Source organism: Pholcus phalangioides, unplaced genomic scaffold, assembly GCF_987345545.1.
Source record: "Pholcus phalangioides strain wild (caught in Gottingen) unplaced genomic scaffold, Ppha-v1.0 ptg000032l_1, whole genome shotgun sequence".
NCBI classification, from domain to species: domain Eukaryota; kingdom Metazoa; phylum Arthropoda; class Arachnida; order Araneae; family Pholcidae; genus Pholcus; species Pholcus phalangioides.
The window spans coordinates 9,025,324-9,051,320 of record NW_028301622.1 but is presented as its reverse complement, the minus strand read 5'-3'; the positions used below and the strand labels follow the sequence as shown (position 1 = coordinate 9,051,320).

The following is a 25,997-nucleotide window of genomic DNA, read 5'->3' as shown; positions in this document are numbered from 1 at the left end:
TTAAGATTTTTAGGTTCCGTAGCAATAGACTGAAAAATAAATCAAAGTTGAAATCGGAATAACGCGATCAAGGGAAGGGGGGAAGAGAAGCGTGGGAGCCACGTGATCAATTGGCAAGTTTCACCCATCAAACTTCAGATGGCGCTGCCATCAATTCCGCGGCCTTTCTTTAACATTGAGTGGGTACGCTTAACTTACAAGCGGCTTTGCTTATAGCTCAGTGTTCGGGACATCGCCAATTATCAACAAAAATGATGCCTAAAGTTAGCAAAGTTGCCAACTATTGCTTGAATCTCTGAAAAATCGCAAGTGGAGGAAAATGAAGGAATAAGGGCTCGTCAATACCTTCCACTGAGCTGAGTGGCTTTTGCAAACGTTGCGAAAGGACCGTAACGGCTCATATTGCCGGCTCCTATTAGCTACAAACGAACCGTGAAGAGCCGAGAGCAAATGACCCGTGAATCGCTTCGCTTTTTTCGCCTGCTGCGGCTATAAATGAACCGTGACGAGCCGTGAGCCACAGAAATGAGCCATGTCCTTGAAAAGGCCATTTGTAATTGTTGGAACCCAGAGGAGAGACTGGTCTCTTCCCAAGTCCCACACCTTCCCTTCTAAGAAGTAAGAACGCGTTGGCCGCTCTTTCTCCCCTGCACCCTTTTGCTTTAGCTTGTTACACATTTTTATTTTTACGTTTTTCTTTTTTCACCTCGGACTGGGTCAACACCCACTATAAATAAGAGGGTTCTTATCTATAGGGGGTAGGTTCAAAATCAGCTAGACCAGCACGTGTAGATGCGGCCATCCGGGAAGCGTGATACACTGTGTGACACAGTGTGAGTACACAAAGGGATACCATTTGGAGGCGCCGCCGAGCGGAAGAGAGATCTTGTGGAAACGGAAAATTATTTTACAAAGATCTGCAACGAGAAAACTACAACAAGTCTTGGGTTATTTGATGCATAATAAAGAAACTATTTTGATAATAACTGAAAGCAGGGAACAATCCACTAATGATTCGGAAGTAGAATCTGAAACAGATGCAGATTCAACATAGAGGGGCGCACTTAGGCTCCTAAACCATAATATTTTAGTAATACACCCTGTATAAATTATGAATATTTTTGTATATACAATTTCATAGTATGATGGTGGTTTAGTAATTGAATATTTGTATGAGCTCATTATGGCATTTTTTCCAATATATGTGTCGTGCATAGTAATGTTTACGTGTATCAACAATTATATAAAAATGGAAATTTATATTATGTAAATATAGTGTATATTATATAAATATATTATGTAAATATATATATGGGAAATTCAAATGTGATCGCTGCCACCCAGCACTGTGAACGGGGGCTGTGTTTGATTGTTCCCGCCGCACTTTTATAGTATGATAGTAATTTTGTAACTTTGAATATTTGTATGAGCTCATGATGATATTTGTACCCAATACTACCTTCATAGTAATGTTTATGTGCATTCCCAATAGTATAAAAAAGGGAAATTTTTGTAAAGTAAATAATATATGCATGTAATTCAAATGTGAATGCCCAGCACTGTCAACGGAGGCTCTGTTTGATTGTTCCCGTCGCAGTGCGGGCTATGTGTGTATTCTGTGTGTGTATATATTGCATGTTCTGTAAGGGGAAGAGCGAGCAGAACTGCTCAGCGCTGTGGACGGAGGCATTGTTTCTTCGTTTCCCGTCACAGTCAAGGCGCTGTATATATGTAATTTGTATGCATTGTGTTGCTGCGTAATAATAATAATAGTAAAAAAGAAGAAGAAGAAAAGTAAGGAGAGAGCAGAGGTCAAAAGGTGATGAGAGCTCTCCTCCCGTCCCCAGGGAGAGAGAGAGAGAGAGAAAAAAGCGTTTTTATGAGAGTGTGACAGTGTGTGTGTGAGTGAGTATGAGTTGAGACCTCGAGCTGGTCAATTGTACAACGATTCCCTCGATCGGGATTTCGTGCGAGTTAATTTGTTATATTTGTGAATTAAAATTATCGTAAAATTATTAAAAGTGTTTACAGTCCACTTCTTTCGAGTGAGTTATCGTCCATCTGGTCCGTCTCATACGGAGACTAACTGTGAAAAATGTCGTTCAAATCGGAGAAGACGTCTGTGGAGCGAGTTTGTTTTCGTTGAGTTCTTGTGTGACCACGAAAGAATTGTGAGTGGTGCTAACATAATTCGGAATACGTAACTTTCATCGTCAAAATGTTCGCTGGAGCAAAAAAGCAGGACTTAATCCAAGTTGCTCAGGACCTTGGAGAAATAGTCATCGAGAATGCGAAGGTGAGTGAGTTAAAAGAACTTATTTTGCAAAATCAAGCTTGTGTAAAAGATCCCGACTTTGTAAAAGATTATTTAGCCACAATAATAGCGGATAGAAAGTCAGAGGAACTAAGAGAGGTTGAATTAGAACGCATGAAATTAGAGCGCGTCAAAACAGAATTAGAGTTAGTTAGAGTACGAGTAGAATTAAATTGTGACGGCACTGAACATAATAAAACAGAAGTAAAGGAAGACACAATTGAATCTCTCATAAAAAGTGTGAGAACTCTAACTGTTAGAGTACCCAATCAGCCGGAAGGTTGGGGGTATTTCTTCACATCACTTGAAAGGGCATTTAACACAAAAAAAGTGCCAGAGAAATTTAAGTCAGAAATTTTATTGAATTTGTTGGGTGAAAAGGCAACCAACGTTTTGTCTCACACAAGCGATAATGAACTGTCAAATTATGATAAGGTAAAAGAAATTATTTTACGAGAGTATGAGCCTACACCGCAGGTTTGTCTAGAGAATTTTCGAAGGGCTCATCGTAATAATGAAACGCATGTGCAATTTGCGTCGAGGTTAAAAACGAGTTTCGATTACTATCTGAAGCTCAGAGGAGTGTCAGATTTTGACACATTAAAAGACCTCATTGTTGCAGATAAGTTGTTTGAGACATTAGATAGAGAAACTGCTTCTCATATTAGTGTGAGGCAAGGAGAAAAATGGTTTCGACCGCTTGAATTAGCTAAAGAGAGCGACATATATTTTGCTTCACGAGGTAGATCTCTCACTGAGAGCAATAGTGGGTTTCAAAAACAGCGAGGAAATTTCCACTTAAAAAATAATAAAAATGTGTCAAAGGTGTTTCTCTCGGATTCAAAAGACTCATTATGCGTACAATGCGGAATTGAAACTCACGCATTGTACAAGTGTTCTGATTACAGAAGCAAATCAGTGGACGAGAGAATTAAAATTGTAAAAAGTAATAATTTGTGCTTCAATTGTCTGTCATCTTCCCATGGGGTGAAAAAATGCAGGTCAAGGTTCTCTTGCCCGAAGTGCAATAAAAGACACCACGTGACCCTGCATTTCCCCCGCGAAGAAGAAACTGTTGTTGCTGCTCCTGCAGGAAGAACGGAGATGACACATTCTCCCCCGAGCAATATAACGACGCCGAAACAGCACAATGCCAACCCCATAACAGCCACCAGCTGCATGGGAAACAAACAAAAAAAGACAGTTTTACTTAGTACAGCGAGATGCCTTGTAAAAGATAAGGATGGTCAATACCACAATGGTAGAGCGCTGCTAGATGGGGGCTCTATGTCGAACTTTGTAACCAGAAAGTTTGCAGAGAAACTTGAGTTGAAGAAAGAAAAAATAAATCTTGTTGTATCTTGCTTAAACGGGGCGTCAATGCCAATCAAGGGATGCGTGAGAGCCTCTCTCGCTAATAGAAGAAAGGACTATGAGAGGGAATTGGATTTCTTGATGGTGGAGAAAATAACAAATAGCACTCCCTCCCAAAAGTTAGAAGTGTCTATTGAGGGGGTGAGGGACGTAAATTTAGCTGATCCAGAATTTAACAAACCAGGACAGATAGATATATTGTTGGGAGCTGAAATATTTTATGAACTATTATTGACAGGACAAATTTCTCCTAGTGGCACCGATTTAATTCTACAAAATACAATATTCGGGTACGTTGTAAGTGGCGCATTATCCACTAAAGAGAAACAAACAATACATTGTGGACTAGTTCAACAAGAGAACTTGAATAAAACAATGCAAAAATTTTGGGAAATTGAAAGTGTTGGAGAAAAGCCAGTAATATCAAAAGAAAACGAAATTTGTGAAACCCATTACGAGGAGACTCATATGAGAGACAATAAGGGGCAGTATATAGTCACCATGCCTCTCAAGGAAGATCCCGGGTGCCTTGGAGAGTCCAAGAGTATGGCGTTAAAACAACTAAAATCACTGTGGAATCGGTTAGAGAGAGACAAAAATTATCAGGCATTATACAAAGATTTTCTCAAAGAATATCTAGAACTTGGGCATATGAGTGAGGTGAATGAGACCACAGAGCCAAAGGTCACATATTACATGCCCCATCACGGTGTATACCGTCCTGATAAAACGACAACAAAACTACGAACTGTTTTTAATGCTTCCACGATTACCACAAGGGACAATTCTTTGAATTCTCTTCAGTATAACGGAGGAGTGATCCAAGAGGATCTTTTTTCAATAATGATTCGATTTAGGAAGCACGAGTTTGCTTTCATTGCGGACATCGAAAAGATGTACCGAATGATAAAAATTCATCCGAGTCAAAAAAGCCTTCAAAGAATTTTGTGGAAGGAAGGCAAGAACGAGCCCATAAAAATTTATGAGTTGTCAACTGTAACTTACGGGACAGTGAGCGCACCCTTTCTCGCCATGAGAACCTTGAAACAACTCGCACAGGATGAAGGAAACAATTTTCCTCTAGCGGCTTCTGTCCTAACCAGTGATTTTTATATGGATGACGTCCTATCCGGGGCACCAACCTTGCTGGAAGCGAAAGAGCTCCAACAGCAACTGATAGGCATCCTCAATACTGCAGGCATGAAGCTGCATAAGTGGTGCGGAAATAATCCAGCGCTCATTCCAAAATTATTTTCAGATGGTGATTATACCTTTTCCGACCCAAGTGAAATAAAGGCTCTGGGAATTTCCTGGAAGCCAAGTGAGGATTGCTTTTCTTTCAGTGTGAAAGCTGACAGCAATACAGTAGTCACCAAACGGAATGTTCTATCTACCATCGCAAGACTTTTTGATCCACTGGGATTGATAGGACCTGTGGTATCAAAAGCAAAAATTTTCATGCAGAAACTGTGGCTTCTGAAAATTGACTGGAATGATCCACTTCCAGCAAAAGAGGCACAAGAGTGGCACGAGTTCATCGAATCTCTTCTGTCTATAAATAACCTAAAAATAGATAGATGTATTTTGATATCTGAGCCAACTACGATCGAGATTCATGGGTTTGCAGATGCCTCTGAATCTGCATACGGGGCTGTTATCTATTGCAAGTCTACTTCATCTACCGGACGCGTGAGAGTAAAAATGGTTTCGAGCAAATCAAGAGTAGCTCCAATCAAACGTACAACTATTCCGCGGTTGGAACTGTGCGCGGCAGTGTTACTAGCTAAGTTGATGAAGAGTATAAAAGCTTCACTGAAGCTCGACGTTTCAGCAGTGTATTTGTGGAGTGATTCCATGATTGTGCTGTCTTGGATCCAGAAAGAACCACATCTTCTGAAAACGTTCTTGGCAAATCGTGTAGCTACAATACAGGAACTAACAACTGTGCAACAATGGAGACATGTTTCATCCGAAGAAAATCCTGCAGATCTCATTTCCAGAGGTCTAGCTCCAGAGAGACTGGAACAAAGTGTTTTATGGTGGAACGGTCCAAAGTTTCTTACGGACAGTGAATACCCAAACAGAACGATCCCGTCAGCGGTCATACAAGATGACTTTCAGCGTGAATTCAAAAATTGCAATATGAGTGACAATATGTGTGATATACAAACTTTTAGTGTTTCTGTTCGATCATTTATCAGTGATTTTTTGAATCTTAGTAATGTGTATATTAAGATTGTTCGGATTTTGAGTTTCATTTTTAGGTTTCTTAATAATTGTAAAAACAAGAAAAAATATAGTCCTTTAGATGCTGAAGAAATCAATAATGCTGAGCTGCATCTCGTGAAATTGATTCAAGGTGAGGAGTTCAAACCAGAACTCAAAGGTCTGAAAGAAAAAGGTAAGGTCCCTTTCGACAGTCCGATAAAAAGTTTGAATCCCTTTGTGGACGAAAAAGGAATCTTGAGAGTTGGTGGCCGATTAAATAATAGTACACTGGGCTATAATCAGAAGTTTCCTACTCTATTGCCCACAAAACACCGATTAACCAAGTTGATTGTTGTACATTATCATAATAAGTATCTGCATTTAGGGCCACAAGCATTATTGAATCAACTCAGACAAAAGTTTTGGGTTATAAATGGTAAAAGTGTATGTAGAAAAATTGTTCATGATTGCATTGTGTGCTTTAAAGCTAAACCTATAACGGCTCAACAAATTATGGGTGTTTTACCTAAGGATCGTGTAACGAGAGATTTTGCATTCAACATTTCTGGTGTCGATTTTTGTGGACCCTTTTCTATAAAGTACAAAAATCAAAGAAAGGGTACCTTGAATAAAATATATGTGTGTATTTTTGTATGTTTAGTGACGAAAGCGATCCATCTGGATATTGTTACTGATCTTACCACTGCTGCATTTATTGCAACTCTTAAAAGGTCCACTTCCCGAAGAGGAAAGTGTGTTAAGTTGTATTCAGATAATGCAAAAAATTTTGTGGGAGCAAATGTTGAGCTCAAAAACTTATACAACCTTGTAGCTCAACCAGATGAGGACCTTGCTGGCTATTTATCCTCGGATGGCATAGATTGGAAATTCATTCCTCCCCGAACACCAAACTTCGGTGGTCTCTGGGAAGCAGGAGTGAAATCTTGCAAATACCACTTAAAACGAACCATCGGCCAGACAAGGCTCACTTACGAAGAATTTCTTACTGTTTTGACTCAAATAGAAGGAGTCCTAAATTCTAGACCAATATCTGCCATGTCAGAAGACCCAAATGACTTGGAGGCCCTAACACCTGGTCATTTTCTTATTGGAAGACCGATCACTTCACTTCCAGAACCAGAGTTGACTTCGGTGCCAGAAAATCGGCTTAACCGATGGCAACAAACAACGAAATTCGTACAAGTCATTTGGAAAAGGTGGCATCGAGAATATTTGAGTACATTACAGCAACGGAATAAGTGGTTCTTCGAAAAGGAAAACGTAAAAATAGGTGACATGGTCATTGTTAAAGAGGATAATTTACCTCCTTGTAAATGGTCTATAGGTCGAATTACGGAAACATATCCTGGCAAACAGGATAACAAGATTAGAGTGGTTGCTGTGAAAACGGCTTCAGGCACATATAAGCGACCAATTTCAAAATTGTGTATTTTACCTATGGAAAATTAATGTAAATATCGTATATTATGCTTTATTATGTATCGGAAAGTGTTGATTTATAATGTAATTGAGTGTGTCAATTTTCTTTATTCTGTGTATTTAGTTAAAATTTGTATTTGTTCAGGTTTTGAAACGATCAGTTTTATATATTATTGCATTATAATTGCAATTGGTTGAATGTTCAAAGAACATTGCAACGCCCGGCGGTATGTTGCTGCGTAATAATAATAATAGTAAAAAAGAAGAAGAAGAAAAGTAAGGAGAGAGCAGAGGTCAAAAGGTGATGAGAGCTCTCCTCCCGTCCCCAGGGAGAGAGAGAGAGAGAGAAAAAAGCGTTTTTATGAGAGTGTGACAGTGTGTGTGTGAGTGAGTATGAGTTGAGACCTCGAGCTGGTCAATTGTACAACGATTCCCTCGATCGGGATTTCGTGCGAGTTAATTTGTTATATTTGTGAATTAAAATTATCGTAAAATTATTAAAAGTGTTTACAGTCCACTTCTTTCGAGTGAGTTATCGTCCACATTGTGTATTTAGACTATTCTCAAATCTCTCCCACTTCAACATGCCAGCTTCTTTTTCTTCTTTCTTGTCCACAAATTTTTTCCACCCTTCTTTTGGGCTCCCGGGCTGCGGTCTCCGGCCCTTATGTGCCACTGGGTGAACGTGCAATTTTTCTCCCTAGTCATTGGATTCAGTCACCCATTTTTGTCAAATGGCTTGTACGTTGCATCGAGCTGATGGCTGTCTTCATGGGGGAGAACGACGCAAGTAATTCGAAACTTGCGAGCACGGGTCAAGGGGAACCACCACTATAAATCTTTGCTAACTTTTCCGACACAACTCTGCCTCTTTTGAGGTAACGGAAGTAAGGTGCTTTGCATCAGTCCGGGGCTGTGAGCGGTTCTATCTATCTATCTATAGGGGGTGTTGACTGGGTGCACCTCTTGGAGAGCGGACAGTATTATTTTCCTTATTATTATTATATACCAGTGCATGGGGGAGATCCGCGGGGATCTCAGGTGCAGAGAAGGCCTCGTGAGAATCAGATAATAAAATTTTCAAAAGTTAGACTAAAGTGGTTAGGCAGGAATTTATAGCCCGATAAAGCCGGGCGTCAACTGGGGTGGGGGGAGGGAAGTAGGTGGGTCTGGTGCCCGGGCGCTGGACTAGTAGGAGAGGCGCGCGAATGCCCCTTTTAACTGCTCCTTCTACATTACACGGGGGCGCAGAAATGCGAGCTTGACCACGACCACCTAGATAACCTAGTTATCTAGTTATATAGGAGGTCGTGGCTTGACCCGACTCAAAAAGTTTTAATTGCGTCCCTGGATTGGGGGTGGAAGTCCCTGGATTGCTGCCAATACGGCCCTACTGTTCACCTCGGATTTGGCCTTTCTCCTAGGGCGGACAGAATCCATTTTTTTCCCCATAACTTTTCTTTGGATAATAAGATTTTCTTTTTTTGCCCTATCATAACGGATTTTTCGCCCCTCTTACAGCAGTGAGAGAGAAATCATTTCCCCTAATTTTATTCGACTTTTCACTTCGGATTTAATGCCTTTCCTAAGAAGAGACAGAAACCGTTTTCCTTAATTTTTTGGCGGATCTTTAATTATATTTTTCATTCTTCCACCTCGGTTTTGTCACCCCTCCTGCAGCGGGCAGAAATCATTTCCCCAATTTTTTTGCGGGGTTCTTTAAAATTGTTTTCACCCCTTGCACCTCGAATTTGGTGCCCCTCCTAAGCGGACAGAAACCCTTTTCCCTAATTATTTTTGCAGTCAATGAACTTTTTTTTGTCCTTTCTTCACGGTTTTGGCGCCCCTCCTAGAGTGGGCAGAGAGATAATTTTCATTTTATTTATTTTATTTTTTTAATGTTCCCCCTTTCACCTCGGATATGGTGCCCCTCTTGGAGGGGAACAAAATCATTTTCCTTATTATTATTTGCCTATTCACCAGTGCAGTCTTACGCACGGGCAAAGTCGCTTGAAAAATGCTCTTAATGCAGCTTTGCGCACGGGCCTACCCGGGCACGTCCCCGGAAGGGGAGGGGGGGGGGGCTGCTCGTGAGGTCACTCAGAGGAGGTCTCGTGAAAATGAGATGTTAAAATTTTTGTAGGCAAGAGTTTAAATTGTTAGAAGGAATTTTTAGCCAGATAGATAAAGGCCGCAACTAGGGGGTGGGGGGGGGGAGAGTAGGCAGATCTGATGCCCAGGCGCTGGACTAGTGGGGGAGCCGAACCCACCTTTTAACTGCTCCTTCTACATTACACGGGGCACAGAAATGCGAGCTTGTCCCGGCTCAAAGGGTATCTAGTTCTGCATTGGGGTGCGTGTCCCAAGATGTTCTCACGAAGGCCCTGCTCTTCACCTCAGATTTGTTGCCCCTCCTGCAGCTGACAAATTTTCTCTTCTTTATATATATATATATATATATATACATATAATTTGTGTTACAATTTGATACTCATAATTTTTTTTAGTCACAATTCCGTATGTAATTTTTATGGAAATTTTCGCCATTGTCTTCAAAAAAAAGTTTCATTCGTAATTATACTTTTATTTCACTCCCAATTTTTAAAACTACAGTTTTACACAATATTCCATTTTAACACTACAATATCTCACATATTTGTTTTTTTCTATTGAAATTTTCCGCATAAATTGGATTGCACTCCAGTTAGTCGCACTACAAGTCTGTTAAATCATTCAGAATTTGTTTTTACAGTGGATCCCGCTTATAATGTTTTTCAAAAAACCACCATGAGAAAACGTTGTAAGCGGGGAAACGCTTTAAACCGGAAAAATCTTTACGAGAATTACTTAGCGTTGATGCCACGAAAATAAGTCGTACGAAGCGGGAAAAATTGTAAGTGGGAATGCTATAAGCGGGATCGACGGCATTTTTTATTTTTCAGGAATTTTTCCGCCGATTCATTCTATGTTTTTATATACACACATATATATATATTTTTTGGCATTTCTGACGAGGTTCCCCATGAGTGGGTGATATCCCCTTCCCATGAAGTGACGGGGGAGGTTATGAAACGTATCAGTGGGGCGTTCATAGCTACGAATACCATATAGCACCGGAACATTTTTACGAAAAAGTCGGCATGGCCGAAATTACGTGAAAATTAAAGAATATCCCGGAAAATACAGGACGTACGGTCGTCCTACTCATACCTCCCAGTTCCGCTGCAAAAATGTCCCAAACAGAATTCCATCCATTTGAGATTGGCACATTCTAGGAGGGAAAGAGGAGATTAAAAAGACAGCATGTATAGCTGTGTAGGGGCCTTAACAGGGCCGGATTAAGATGTTTGTATATCTTACTCGATATTGAATCTATAAATAAATAAATGAAATTTTATTTTTCCGAAGTAATTAATCTAAGGCTCTAAGGCACAATTATGGTGTGAATATTACCAAGCACGAGCATTGAAAGTCTTCCCCCCCGATAACGCGTTTCTTTTCCTACTTGCAAAGTCTTTGATAATATCCGAAGATGACTCTCGCCGATATTACTACGAAGGTTTATGACAGCTGGAAGATAAATCCAGGAAAGAAAATTCAAGTTCCCTTGTGGGGACCCACGTCCTCTCATTTGCCGGGCGAGCGTGTACTAGACCACAGAGTCAACGAATCCTCTTTGCTTGGAGCTTGTGTGTGCTGAATGGAGCCGTACATGGACAGCCAGACCTAACTCAGGCCGGAAGCTCACACTTTCTGACATTGCGACCAGATGGCAATTTATCCAAAAATTATGTCACTCTCTGCTACGAAAGTTTTGACAGCAGCGCATGTTAGGTCTGGCTGTACATGTACGGTCCCGTTCAGAGCACACGAGCTGCAAGGAAAGAAGATTCGTTGGCTTTGTAGTCTAGAGCAGTGGTTCTCAACCTTTTTTTGTCCATGGCCCCCTTTCAACCATTTCTCATTCCTGTGGCCCCCTCTAGCGAACGTGAATAGTTTTCTACTCCCCCCCCCCCACCCGTTTTTCCATTAGAAGATAGTTATTCAAAAATTGTCTGAAGTATATACACTTATAGTGATAAAAATCACAAAAAGTGGTAGCAAGCAGTTTTATTAATTTTATTCTCTTCATAACAGTAGTAATGAGGGAGTAGCCACACAAATGAATCGACAGTTGAGAAGTTGAACCTTTCACATCATGTTCACCAATAATACATGTATCAACGATATAGGTTCATATTGTAGTCCTACTATGAATTTGAAAAAATGAACTAAAATACGTGTGAAAAAATTTTAAATATTTGTTTGAAACATTCATTCCAGAGAAATCATGTACGCAGTCAGGGCCGGATTAACCACCTATTAATTCCTACCTACATATTTGCATATTTACTCTTGAAAATCGGAACCAAATCTAATTGTCACTTGTCACCACGGTGCCAGAAGTGCCTAGATGGGCCCATGCATTAAACCAAGTTCTACAGAATAAGGACATGGATTTTTGCGTGTTATTAGTGGATCAACTGTATAGTTTGATCTATAGAAGTAATAGAAATGCTACCAGGTGTGAATTACAAACTTGAGAATGTATCTAAAAAGAAAAAATACCCAATATATAACGGTGAATCGTCAGAAATAATATACCTACTGGCAGGGCCGCAACTGAATACTAGGTTAGCCGGGGCAACTACTCATTTAGGCACCCCTCGTAATGCTGAAGGGTAGGTTGAATGGTTAAATTTGCGGCCCGTTTTGTAATGCGCCCGGGGCAACAGACTCGCCTGCCCCCCCCTCCACTAGTTGCGGCCCTGCCTATAGTCGCGTTCACATGTACAATAAAACATCCCGGGAAGTTCCCGGTAACGGGGATTTTCGCTACAAACCGTTCACATGACGTTGAGTTTATGCCGGTAATCCCCCATCTTCTTCCCGGAAGTCATCACTGGTTACGTAGGTTGAACGGAAGTGATTGATTCAAGATGGTTGACGAAGGAGCTTATAGCAGTTTTCGCGGCGCAAAGGATTATGGGAGAGAAGGTCGGTGTCGACCTCCAATCCACCCCTAGAAAGATGGGCTTTTATTTGATGAGCTTCTCTCCCACCTTTTTCTTCCCTACGAGGGGAAAAAAAGTTTGCATGCCGGTAATTACCACCAAAGCGACCCCCAATCTTGCACATGTGAACGGGGCTTATTGGTAATATTATGGCCATTCTAAGAGTCAATGGTTTCTCCTTGGAGTGTTGGTACAGCCTTTATTCATCAACCGTTCGTCGTAGGGGTATGGTTATAATTTTAAAAATTCTCAAAATGTGACCAGAAATGACTATGTACGAGTTTTGAGGATGAAAATACAGTGTACACAAAATAAAAAAATGTAAATTTTTTAAACGATATCCCCCCGTCTTCTAACTTCCAATCAGACAGTTATTGCTCTTTCTTTTCTGAGCCCAACAAACAAATTACATGTTTTTAACTGCATTATTCCCTGAGATATTTAAATTCAAAAATCGGAGACAGGTCCGAGCTTAGGAGAATTTTGCGGCCCAATGCAAAAATAATTTTTGTGGCTCCCTCTAAAAAATTTTATGTAGTTACTCCCCGACTTACAAACTTTTCGAGTTATGAACGTAAATCTTGAAGGGGAAATTTTTTTTCACAAAGAGAACGCATTCTATTACACTAATTTTTTTTTGATTATTTCAGGAACGCGTTGACAGTCTGGATCGTAATCAAACACGATCCATTGAGAGAGAATGGCATTTAAATTAATTTTACAAAATTCATAAATTATTAATAATAATTAGCGCGTGGTCCACCTGCTGACACTTCATCGTCGCTCGAATCATATTGAACAGTCATAAAATTTTGTCATACTTTTAAAGCACTTCATCATCTCTTTATTAAATATACGTTGCAATTAGATAAGTTCAGTTCGATAATAAAAGAATCAAGTATTGGAATTCCATGACCCCCACAAGGGTGGGGCTGACAGGCAGGATCGTTGTAATAGCATCATAGGCCCAAGGATTTATATCATATAGCCTCATAGCATCATATAGTCAAGGGATTTTTTGGAGGCCCTACCTGAAAAATTCTCGAAAAATTCAAGTAAGTCTCGTTTCTCTGAGGCAACTCTTCTCTTGAGGCCCTTCGGGCACGGCCCGGGCAGGGGGAAGCATGCGTTAAGACGGCACTGCCTAAAGTTCGCACCAGGCGTTCTATTTTTTCAGTTTGAATCTGGTAACCCTATCTGAAGACCACATAATCCGTGTTTTCACTTATTTGTTCGATCATCCATATTGTCCGAATGTTTTTGTGGAAAGAAATAATTATTTTTTCTACATAAAATCGATTATTGCAAATGTACAATTTTTGTTACCAAAATTTTCGTCTCATAAAAAAATCTCTCTTTCATCATCACATGAGTTGCCTGAAATTTCGAGATTAGATGGCAGCACCAACAGCATATAAATCAAGCCTCCAGAGATAGTATGACGTCAGCGGTCTCCGCCTTGGCAGTGCTGAGAACTGTGCCCCCCCCCCCCCGACAAACCAGTCACGGCCCAGACTCTGTCCCTCCAGGGATGTAAGCCTTTTACCCTTGCGGGTTGGGTCGCGCTGGGGAATGTGCCCCCCCCCCCCCCCCCACAGCACCTTTCGTCGGTGACTCGGTGAAAACAAACACGATCCCCTGTTATTTTCTTATGGCATAAGTAGGAGTTTAAAACAATAAATGAAAAAATAATTTCAGCATCGACGAGATAATTCCAAAATTAATGAAAGAGATAATAATAAAATTAATGAAAGATAATTCCAGAATGAAGGAAAGAAATAATTTCAGCATTAATAAAAGATATAATTTCAGCATTAATGAAAGAAATAATTTCAGCATTAATGAAAGAAATAATTTCAGCGTTAATGAAAGAAATAATTTCAGCATTAATGAAAGAAATAATTTCAGCATTAATGAAAGAAATAATTTCAGCATTAATGAAAGAAATAATTTCAGCGTTAATGAAAGAAATGATTTCAGCATTAATGAAAGAAATGATTTCAGCATTAGTGAAAGAAATAATAATTAATAAAGGAAATAATTCTAGAATTAATGAAAGAATATTCAAGAAATAATGAAGGAAAATTCCAGAAATGATGATAGAAATTATTCCACATTAATGAAAAAAATGATTCCTGTATATTTTAATGAAATAAATAATTTAATCTTTTTTCACCTTTAGATGAGTTCTATATTCCTTTTTTTAATCTTTAAAACCCAATATTTAGAGACCGAACATCTGTACATTTCTATGGACAAATTGCCGGGCGGGAACTTTGTTTTCACCGAATCACTTAATTTTCTTGCATTTGATGTCGCTGCCGTCGCGGTGGCTGGATGCTCCCTCCTTTAACATAATCTCTGTCGTCTGCTTCTCTCTAGGTTACTAGTTTTGGGCGTCTCCTTGTGTCCTGCCAAAATTACTGAACTGGCAGTTCGAACTTTCAGTTCTGTTTGTGAGCTTAGCTTGTAGGGAACCGAACAAACCGTATGTCGTCTGCTCATTAGAAGGTACTTTGTTTTGGACGTTTCCTTATGCTCAAATAAAATAACCGAACTTTGAGTTTAAATTCCCAGTTCATTTTATGAGCTTTGTTTATAAGGAACTGAGCGGAATAAAGAATATAGTTTTTTTTATTTAAATTTCATCATCACCACAAGAGTCGCTTTTAAATTTGAGATTAGATGGCAGCACATTACTATAAAGTAGCGTGTGGAAAAATTCACTTTTTACGATCTTATCCGTTGTCTGCTTGTGTGGAGGTCCTTTGTTTTGGAGTTTTGGATGTCTCCTTGGGTCTTGAAAAAATTACTGAACTAGAAAATTTCTTTATTGCTCCGGTCTCTTGGAGTTCATTATAATGGGGTTTGACTATATTTCCCCCCCCCCCCCCCAAAATAATCTGTTATTTTTCCACTAAACTAACGTAATTGAACTTTTGCAATTTTATCTGAAAACAGTCCTTTTCATAATAATTATGTCATTTTACTTTTATAAATTTAAGAAGGAAACAAAAGGAAGAAAAGGTGGGGAGAAAAAAAGAAAAATGGCCAATAGGGGAGCGGTTGTGCGTAAATGCCTTGAAATTCCACTTGTGCGCAAGGAGATTCGCGCCTCACTCCCAGTTTTATGAAAAAATTTCACATTTATGAGATGTTTGACTACGGTTACGATTAATCTCTATATATATATATATATATATAGCTTTCAATATTAAAATATTTCATTTATACGAAGCACAGTTTCAATTATTTGACATTTTCATTTTCACTCGAACTCCAAATCTTTGGCATTTAGACATCATTTCTATCTATCAAATCCACGAGATTTTTGCAGATTGTGAAAACGCGCCGTTCAAGGGCGTAGCGGGGGGGGGGGGGGGGGGGGCTTGGGGTTCTGGTCCCCCCCCCCCCCGAAATGTGAGAAAATGACCGAAAAAAGGGAAAAAGATGACCAAATCCATTGTTCTGCCACTTCGGTCCCCCCCCGGAACGAAATTTCTGGCGCCGCTGAATTGGTTTTGCATGCGTATTATCAACACTAAAAACCACGAATTTTTAGTTGACAGATACAAAGAGACGCATTGAGCGGGTTATGGACATTTCAAAGTGAAGACACGTGAGAATTTATTGCACTTTTCTGAGAAATCAGCAGATGCAGTGAGTCGGTAATAAACGGATTTAAATTGCTTTAAATGTAGTGTTGTCATACGCCCTTTTAGAATTTTTTTTCTAATGTCCACAACATTGTTCTTGCAGGATAGGAAAATTGCACTGAAATTATTTCGGATGTTGCAGGCTAGTAGTAGGCCAGCAGCAGGCTTATGTAGTAGGGCAGTTAATAGGAAGCATTACAGTATAGATTAAAAAAACTTCAAAGGTGTGGTGTCAATCTTAGAGAAGTCCCAATACATTATCTGCTTGGATTGTACATAGAAACCAATCAGCAAACCAAATGACGTTAAGACCGTGTTAAATATGTTTAAAATTACGTTTTTTTCCCTGTTGAATTGAAAGGAATGGCATATGAACACTTGCGATTGAGACACAACAGCAAATTTATGCAATTACAGTTTCTTAAGTTATACAGCAATGTAGTTCTAAAAAATTTAATTTCGCGGGTATTTTTCTTCATGTATGATTTGGTCTCTCGGGTTCGTTATAACTGAATTCGACTTTATTTCTTTTCAGTAGAGGCAATGAATTGGCATCCCCTCCCCCCAAAAATTCGTAAAAAAATACCCCAGAGCAATCATTCTTCATTCGATTTTTATAAATATATTCCTCATCAGACCACTCAGTGCCGGTTGAAGATAGATTTGTGCTAAACTAGATGGCTATCCGTCTGTAATTGCATAAAAACAAAGGGTTTTTTTTACAAGCTTTCATTATTCACCCATCTACTTCTGGTATTACATTTACTACGAGCACTCAAAAGAATGTCAACGGAATGGTCAACAAATCTTTGCTTTCTTTATGGCAGCCCTCTTTGAATGAAAAGTCTTCGAACACACACAACTTTCTGTCTTTACAGTTACTCCATTTTGCTTTAAACCTCTTCTATAGTGTGTGTCAGGGCCTACTGTCACCCTCAAGTCGTAAACCCACCGAGATTACATGCAACACTTTTTTTTTATTTCCTTCCTCATGTTAATGTTACTTGGATAGAGGAAAATTTCGAAAAATATATTCTATGCATTTTGTTTGAAATTTAATATTTTTAGTCAGAGTGACTTGAAAAAATTTAATTTCACAAACTTCTTCGTGGCCCCCGTATCAGTAGCCGTGGCTCCCCTTTTGCCAGATTTTCAACCGTGGCCCCCCTGGAATATCCTAGGGCCCCCTGAGGCCATATGGCCCCCGGTTGAGAACTACTGGTCTAGAGGGCTCACCCGGCAAGTGAGAGGAAGTGGGTTCAATTACCCGCAAGACCAGTTGAATTTTCTTTGCTGGATTTATCTTCGCATCAGCCAGCTGATGACATTCATATGGATAGTGGGGAGTGACATCATCCTTGAAAAACATCGCGTCGGTTGGGGCCCTTGTTGCGAGGCGTCCGTGTTTTTCTTGGTGGGGGTGGTGTCCCCGTCCTGTGGAGGGTTCTCTCTCGTGTCCGCGGTGGAGGTTCGTGGGGATGGTCGGGAGTCTCCCTTCGCGGGGCGTGTTGGGGCGTTGTGGGCCGCGTCGGCGGGGCTGAGGGGGGGATTGCGCCTGCGGTGCTGTCCTGGCTTGTCGAGCGGTGATGTGCCCTGGGATTGGGGGTTTGGGTGTGAGGGTGTGGTTGTGCTGCTTGATTGGCGGGATGTTGGTCCCGGCCGGCATGAGTTTTTTTTTCCGGCACGCCCACGATCAATGAGCTTATATCGCAAAAGCGACAGAGCCTGGGCGTTGTCGGTTCTATACTAATACTAACACCTACTTACTGCGCTTGAAACCCACGCTGCTTACGTAATGACAATGATTTAGAGAATAATTCTTTGAACCAACTTTGATTTGGAAATCCGTTTAAAGATAATTAACACAAATAAGATTTTAGGCTATATTCGAAAAACATTAGCTGGAAAAATTATTATAAATTAAATTCAATAAATTTATCAAGACAATCGTAATCAATTATTTTCAAAATTTGTAAATTACAGTTATTACGATTGATATCACAACTATATAGTAACATATTTTTTACAAAATTTGTCGATTGGTTTTGGTTGTTGGCGAGGTGAAAAAAAGCCCGAAATTAGATACAATTACAGTTTACTGCCAATGATCATTAAAATATCCGGAACATGTGCACTCCATGGCATGCAGGAAATTAGAAAAACTCATGAACTTGAATGACTAGTTAGTTAATTAATTAAGATTTTAATTAGCATCGGGACCGTTGTGATTGATAAATGACACATAAGCATTCAAATTTATAAAAATCAGAAAATTCGCAATTTTACTAATTTTCATGAAAGTTACTAAATGTCAGCTTTTACCGAAGCGCTTGGTAAAAGCCCGAAATGTATACGTTTTCAATCCTATTTCGTGCTTTTACCGTAACATATATATATATATACACCATTTTTAGAGTATTTTCAAAAGCCGGGGGGGGGGGGGGGCAACGGCCCTCCCCTGAATGACGGGCCTGGAAGAGATTTCTCCGGTCTCTTGAAGTTCGTTATAACGGGATTCGACTTTACTACAATGTTAGATTTCAATCAAGTACTTCAGCACTTTCCAGTAATATGGCGGGCTGTTGTTTAAAAACGCGAAATATTTCATTTGAACTATGTTTTATTTATTCGACAGGTTTTTTTAATGTGCGTGAACGAATGTGAAATTTTTTCACTTCGAATTCTTTATTGCGAGTAAATGCGAAATTTCTTATTTTAAAACTTTTTTTGTTGTGAAATTTACGTACCTCTAAATATAATAAATATTAAATAATATCAATTAAAAAATAAAACATTAAATTTGAGGAATGGAAAAACCGCTTGAAACCATGCGCGAAAATAAAAGGATAGAAAAAAAAACAAAACAAAACACCCCTCAATTTCGCCAAATTTGAATTTCGCGTAGTATTTCACTACGCGTGACGTAATGGCACATCACTAACTTCGACCAATCACGATGCGCAAAATTTCTAGTATGTTGCTAGAAGAGTAGGATTTGTATAACTTGCGTGATGTAGTTCCACACTGGGTGCCGAATAAAAAGGAGTTAACTTTATAGTTGGAGTATTGTTTATGGAAGTTTCACTGTAAATGAATAATTGCAAATTATATTACATAGATGGCGGAAATTTTTCCATTTCAGTAGTGTTAGCGCCATCTATTGTTTAATCACGAATACCTCATAATGTTATGCCAGTCATTCAAATTAAATTGTTTTTTGCTCTACTTTGCTGAAAAAGTTGGTAGAAAAAGACAAATTGTCTAAAACACAATTATAAGTAATGTGTGAGAAAGATTTGAGTGATGAAATTTTTCGGTTGATTGGTTTTAAAAATAAATTTTTTCATAAAAAAATCGTTGTTATAATCGTTGAAACAAATTTATAAATCTGAAAGCTTTTACGCTTCTGGAGCTACAGTCATAGCGACCGGAAGCATTCTCTATTGTTAGTGTAATCACTGATATATTGTTTGATTCATGAAATAAGTGGATAGGAGGTGAAAGACGACTGATATCTTCTTTCTAACTTTCCTAAAAAAATTCTCTTTTCCATTTACAGGCCAACGCCATCCATGTAGTTATAGGAGGTGTTGATTATGGAAACTATCCAATTTTTCTCTGCATTACTAATAAGGAAATCACCAATGGATACAATCTGAGGTAAGTTGTGGCATTAACCATGCGTTTATGTATCCCTCTAAAATAGCTGCTTAACATCCCTGGGGGAAGACCTCGAACTCCTTCAGGGGCTAGCCCCGTTAATGAAAGGGCACGACGATGTCCCCGATATACACAAGACATCTATTCAAGTACATTGAAAATGTCCAAGAGACTGACGATGACAGACTTAATCTTGCGGAAGATGATCATGGAGCTTATATTACTGGAGGGAGCAGCATCCAGCCACCGTGACGGCATAGACATCAAATTTAAGGAAATCACGTGACTCGGTGAAAACAAAGCTCGTTTGCCCATAGAAATGTAGGGTTCAGTCTCTATATATATGTTTCGTTTTAAAGATTAAAAAGAACAGGAAACTCATTTCAAGATGAAAAAAGATTAAATTATTTATTTCATTAATGCTGGAATCATTTCTTTCATTAATGTTGGAATAATTTTTTTCATTAATGCTGGAATAATTTCTTTCATCAATTTTTGAATTTTCCTTCATTAATTTTTTAATTTTCTTTCATCAATTCTGGAATTATTTCCTTTATTAATTGTTATTTCTTTCATTAATGCTGAAATTATATCTTTCATTAATACTGGAATTATTTCTTCCATTGACTCTGAAATTATATCTCATTAATTCTGGAATTATCTCTTTCATTAATTCTAGAATTTTTCTTTCATTAATTTTGGAATTATCTCTTACCTTAATTCTGGAATTACCTCTCTCATTAATTTTGGAATTATCACTTTCATCATTCTGAAATTATTTTTCACTAATGCTGGAATTATCGCTTTCAATCATTTAGGAATTATCCCTTCATTAATGCTGAAATTACCTCTTTCATCGATTTTGGAATTATACAAATACAACGCCACAACAGGTAAAATGCCCAACGAGGTGGCTGAGAAAAAGATGCCCATAAAATCCCCTTCTATTAATTCTACAATTTTTTGTTTCATTAATTTGGAATTATCTCTTTAATTAATTCTAGAATTTTTCTTTCGTTAATGCTGAAAATATCGCTTTCATTTATTTCAAACTGAAATTATCTGTTTCATTAAAACGAGATGAAAGAATAAAAAAAAATTTTTTTTTTGTTAGGTATTGTGATAAATTATGAGGTAAGGGCGTGACCTGCAAGGGCAGAGCTGACAGGGCTCCATCCTGGGAACCCGGGACTCTATCCGTACTATCTTTTTCTTTTTTTTTTCACGCTATAAACTAACTGTAGAAGGGTCCCCAATTTAAAATCTGGCTTGGGGGCTCGTGGAAGATTCCAGCCCAGGGGCCCTGACGCAGGATGTGGGGGCTATGGGGTAATAGAGAGAAGACACAAAAATCCGAGATTCCCAAATTGAGATTTTGTCTCCAGCTTCCCCTGATAGCTTACATTCTTGCTTCTGGTATTACCGTCGTAGGAAATGTCTATTTATTAAAAGTTTTTTCAACATCTCCGTTGTCGTGGTATGACTCAAAAGCGGGATGTCATATATGAATTTTCACTGTGTGAAATTTTTGAAAATTTTGAAGATGCTGCAGCCCGGATGCACCTTACCCCTTGCACCCTCGTTTAAGCCGCCCTGTGAGCTGTCGTTTCCTTATTCAGAAAAGCGATAAGAATCTGACTTCATAAAACTTAATTGCGATCTTAAAAGGGAGACGGGGGGGGTTGTGCAAAGAATGCAAAGAAACTATTCAAAAGTTCAGCATCCTTGGAGGAAGACCCTCATAAAATCCGTATGTAGATTTTGGGTTTCGGGAATACTAATTCCCAGAAAGTCTTCTTGACTCTGTTGTTGTATGAAGGACTTGTGTGTGTGAGAATAGGAAGAAAGTAAGAAAAAATGGAGTAACATTGAATATTGTTTGTCTTGACATTGAATTGTCAACATTTGAATAAATGCGCTATAGTGGAATTTAACTTTATATCGAGTGTTGTAGCGAGGTTTCACTGTAAATAATTGCAGATTATATATAGATAGCGAAAAATATTTTTTTAAATTCCAATAGTTTTATCGCCATCTGTTGTTTAAATTTGAAAATTTCAGGACGTTATCTGTTATCTTCAACATCCTGATTGAAATTTGTTTGCTCCCCCTGTCCAAAAAATTTCATGAAGAGAGATAGATTGTTTAAGATAGAGATGCAATTAGCGTTTACCGAAGATTCGAGTGTTGAAATTCTTGTGTTAATGGTTTCTATAAATAAAATGTTTTATATAAAAAGTGTCGTTTAAAATGTAAAATAGCAGCAAAAAAAAAAATAAATAAATAAATAAATAAATAAATTCCATATTTCCGGCTTCCTTTCATATTTAGCGTTCAGTTTAAATAATTTCGGTTCCTTCGTTAGTAGCATAACGTTCTACCGAATTCGGGTGTGGCCAGCTTCAACCGTCGCTTTAATGGTGTTCGTAACGGTTTTTTCAACGGCTTTCTGTGCAAGTCAAGATGAATTCTTGCTATATCGCTGGTTCTAATACCAGTGATACTTTGTGTGTGCTGTGATCGACCAGTGTTTCTTCTCCCTCCCCAGTGCATACGTCTGCCCCATATTTTCCCTTTTTATAGGTTTCTGAATACACTTGGATAGCGTGGATTTACAGCTGGAAGTGAAACAACGACACGCATTGACAGTGTGAATCCAGGAGAGGCTTCGACTATCATCGACTTTTTGTTCGAGTTGTGGTCATCAGTGGACAAAAGAACCCTCAACCTGTTTTGTATTTCAGTGTCGCGGATCGATCTGTGTTTTTCCGCTATCTACGGTTGTTTCTTTTGGGCGAGATATGTATGTTGTGAAGTGAAACCCAGTCCAGACCAGAGACGTGGCTCATCAGGGGTAAGTCTTTGCTTTTTGAGTGCTCACTTAAAATGCCCCTTCGTTGTCCCTATGCCGATCCGGCGGCAATCGCTGAAATTGTGGCTTTTCGCCGGATGGCAGAGAGTTTCGTTTTCGAGGGGAATCATAATTTTGAGACACTGACAGAGAAATTTCTGCCTTGGATTGAGAACATGTATGATTTGAGTAACGATGGCATTAGTGATGAATGTTCTGTGGTTGATCAATTGCAAAATCTGATAACATATTTTGTTGAGTTCAAAATGTCACATAACAATGATACTGTACTCAAAAAACTAATTAGTACAGGTTGTTTATTTTTTGGAGACCTTGAGGGTATTGATTGTGTTCATAAGCTATCTAACAGCTTTAAGAAAACGCCTGTAAACTTGGTAACTGATCCTGGTCCCAAGTGTGCTAAATCAATTCGTAAGAGTAAGAAGGTAATGGCTGATAATGTATGTGTTAAAAACTCTGCTACAGGTAAAGAATTTGTGAATGGAAATGTTTCAAAGATAAATGATAAGGTAATCAGCCCAAATATTTATGATTGTGTCAAATCAATCGATAATTCTGTGTATTTATGTGATAAAAATGACTTTAATTTTGAAAAGAGTGTCAATGATATGAAACCATGTGATAATGTTAAGATGGTATTAATTCATGATGCATGTATCAACAAATCGAACGAAAATGTTATCAAATCAGTTAATGGTTCCATGTATGTATCAAACAGAGTTATTCATGATAATGATCATAGCAAGTGTGGTGTAAATGAAAAGCTAGCATTTGATAATGATAATAGTAACCCAAAAGTCAATGTTAACAATACAGATGTTGTTGATGCTATAATTCTGGGTAATGTGGTCTGTAATGATGAACATGGTATCAATGATGTCAATGTAACCGATTGTTTGGTAAAAGAACTTGTCATGAATAATAATGTCACACTACTACCTAATTCTGATGTTGAGAAATTGGGTAAATTTGTTACTATCAGTGAAGGTTGTGATGATGATGCCAACATATCTGATAACTTGGTGAAGGCCTCAATCAATGGTTTCAGTAAAAAGCGTCATATTTCAAGTAAATGTAAATCACGTAAGCATAACGAAGCCCTTAAAAAGAAGTTGAAAAGATGTGTGTTATCCAAACTTGTGTCATCTCAATGCCCAGTGCCGAATGAGTGTGATAAGCCTCAGCAAAAACGATCAGACTCTGACACTGATACTGATCATGATGATCCGGCACTGGTAAATGGGATCACCAAGGAACTTTCCGACTGTGTTAAGTTATCTAATTCAACGGCTAATCCAGTGTTGCCATCTGTAACTGGAAATTCAGTGATCCCTGACGAAGGCAATGGCAACGAAAAAAGCAGATTCAACGTGGGAAAATTGAAAACCAAGAACTCTAAAAGTGACAAGCATGCTAACAAAAATATCACTGTTGCCAAGGCCCCTCCATCTAATGCATGTATGGCAAAAACTTCAGATCGTTATCTGCCGTCTCTTCAATCCAGGATCTCGAAAGAGAAACCGGATCCAGCACTTGGTTCCATGGTCACAACTGACGAGCCAGATAATCAGCCAAAATTGACGAAGTCTCAGAGATCAAAAGCTAGAAAAAAGGCAAAAAAGATGTCTACAAGAGCAAATGAGGTGATGCTCTCTACGGGAAATAACAACTCCACTGGAGCTACTGCTACCCCCATATTTGAAGATAAATCGATAAATGAGTTTGCAATCGCTTCAACAAGTCATCGAAGTCCAGTGAGAGACTCAGGTGGGGTTGTAGAGTGCAATGGAGAGTCGGATTCAGTGGAACTGAGTAGGGTAGAATCTAGAATTGACAATGATTATCCTAATGGTGACAACGATGAATTTACTCAAGTCAACAGAAGACGAAAAAAAGTTAATGTACCCCAAATTGTCTTATCCTCTTGGGGATCCAACTGGCTTGCAACCTTTCGAGATATAAAAAACAATTGTGAATTTGCTCCAGTGTCTAAAACGACAGAGAAGAACATTCTATTAAATTTATTTAGTGAAAATGATCACAGGAACGTCACAAGGTTCTTGGACGATAACAGGTTCGAGTATCATACGTACCAAATGAATAGTGAAAGGTCCTTAAAATTTGTAATACGTGGTCTACCAGCAAATGTTAACCACTCTGACATCATTAATGACTTATCAAAACAAGGATTCGATGTGATAAAAGTATGCAATCTCAAAAACTATACTTCAGGAAGAGTACTACCGCTCTTCTTGGTGGAAGTTCCTATCAACTCTAAAGAAATTGCCAACTTGGTCGACATCGACGGGGTTCCAATAGAGATTGAAAGATACAGAGGAAATCGTTTTCCCTTGCAATGCAGGAACTGCATGAAATTCGGACATACAAGTTATTTTTGCCATAATCAAGCCATATGCGCATTTTGTTCAGAAGGACACAGTACTAGAAGCTGCTTGGTTAAGGGAGATCAGAACAAGATAAAGTGTTACTTCTGTGGAGGCCCTAATACAGGAACGTATTCTAAGTGCCCTGCCAGACCTGCTTCCACAGGTGAATCTGGAAGAACCTTCATATCCAAGCTTCCACCTTCGCTTCGAGATTTCCCTCTTCTAGGCAGCGTAGGAAATAACGTAGTTTTAGAATGAGGAAGAGACAGAAATGGGGAAAACAACTTTTCTGAAAATAAGTTGTCTACTAAAACGGAGTCAAATCCTTGGGTCAAGGCTAGTACAATCCCGTTGGTATTACAACGTTCTGTAGACGAAGTCTTAAAGGGACCACATATTCTTGGAATAGGCAAAGTGCATCACACGGAAGCTGAACTGGTCGAGGAGCTGAACAGAAAGTATAACGAAGCCGAGGAAGTGAAAATATTAGATTACAAAAATAATCAATTTGGAATTAAATTCACAGATGTAATTCATGAATTCAACAAACATCTTAATAATCGTGATGATACTTTCGGCGATCACATAGTCAAGCCGTCTGAACTTTCCAAATCTTAATAATTCTGTAAACAGGCAAATGCCAGAACTTTACCTTGTTATTGATGAAACTGATGTCACTGATGTGTCTGTACATTCAGTTTGTATGTCTTCAACTACTAATGAAACAGTGGAGAATTCACAGAAGAACACCATCGAGAACTTTTCCAATGTTGTGCGAGAACTTTTGGTCAATATGGGCATTTCTGAAGATAAGGCTCATAACCTTATTCAAATTCTGATTGGTTTTATTTCAGCGCTCAAAAATTAATACACCAGTGTCAACTATCAGCAAACCGCTGAAAATTCTGGCATGGAATGCCACTGGGCTTAAACAGGAACTACAAGAATTCAAACAGTTACTCTATGACCTACAAATTGATGTAGCTCTGGTTTGTGAAAGTTTTTTAAAACCTTCTCATACTTCCAATATCT

The 25,997-nt window shown here is 38.8% G+C and overlaps 1 protein-coding gene across 1 annotated transcript; it reads left to right on the top strand.

Annotated features, from left to right (window-relative positions):
* The first annotated feature begins 2,218 nt into the window (after positions 1-2,218).
* LOC149066932 (uncharacterized) lies at positions 2,219-19,958 on the top strand. Its single transcript, XM_089253112.1, has 5 exons — positions 2,219-5,781; positions 5,953-6,089; positions 6,558-7,297; positions 19,606-19,706; positions 19,844-19,958. The coding sequence occupies exons 1-5, from the start codon at positions 2,219-2,221 to the stop codon at positions 19,956-19,958; spliced, it is 4,656 nt and encodes a 1,551-aa protein (XP_089109238.1).
* The last annotated feature ends 6,039 nt before the right edge of the window (positions 19,959-25,997 follow it).

What these genes read in the sequence shown, in the direction of transcription:
- LOC149066932 (XM_089253112.1), top strand. Translation starts at nt 2,219, where the DNA reads ATGTTCGCTGGAGCAAAAAAGCAGGACTTAATCCAAGTTGCTCAGGAC. An exon ending in ACAAGATTAGAGTGGTTGCT is followed by an intron (nt 7,298 to 19,605) that starts GTGAAAACGGCT and finishes TTCCATTTACAG; the next exon opens with GCCAACGCCATCCATGTAGT. An exon ending in ACCAATGGATACAATCTGAG is followed by an intron (nt 19,707 to 19,843) that starts GTAAGTTGTGGC and finishes GATATACACAAG; the next exon opens with ACATCTATTCAAGTACATTG.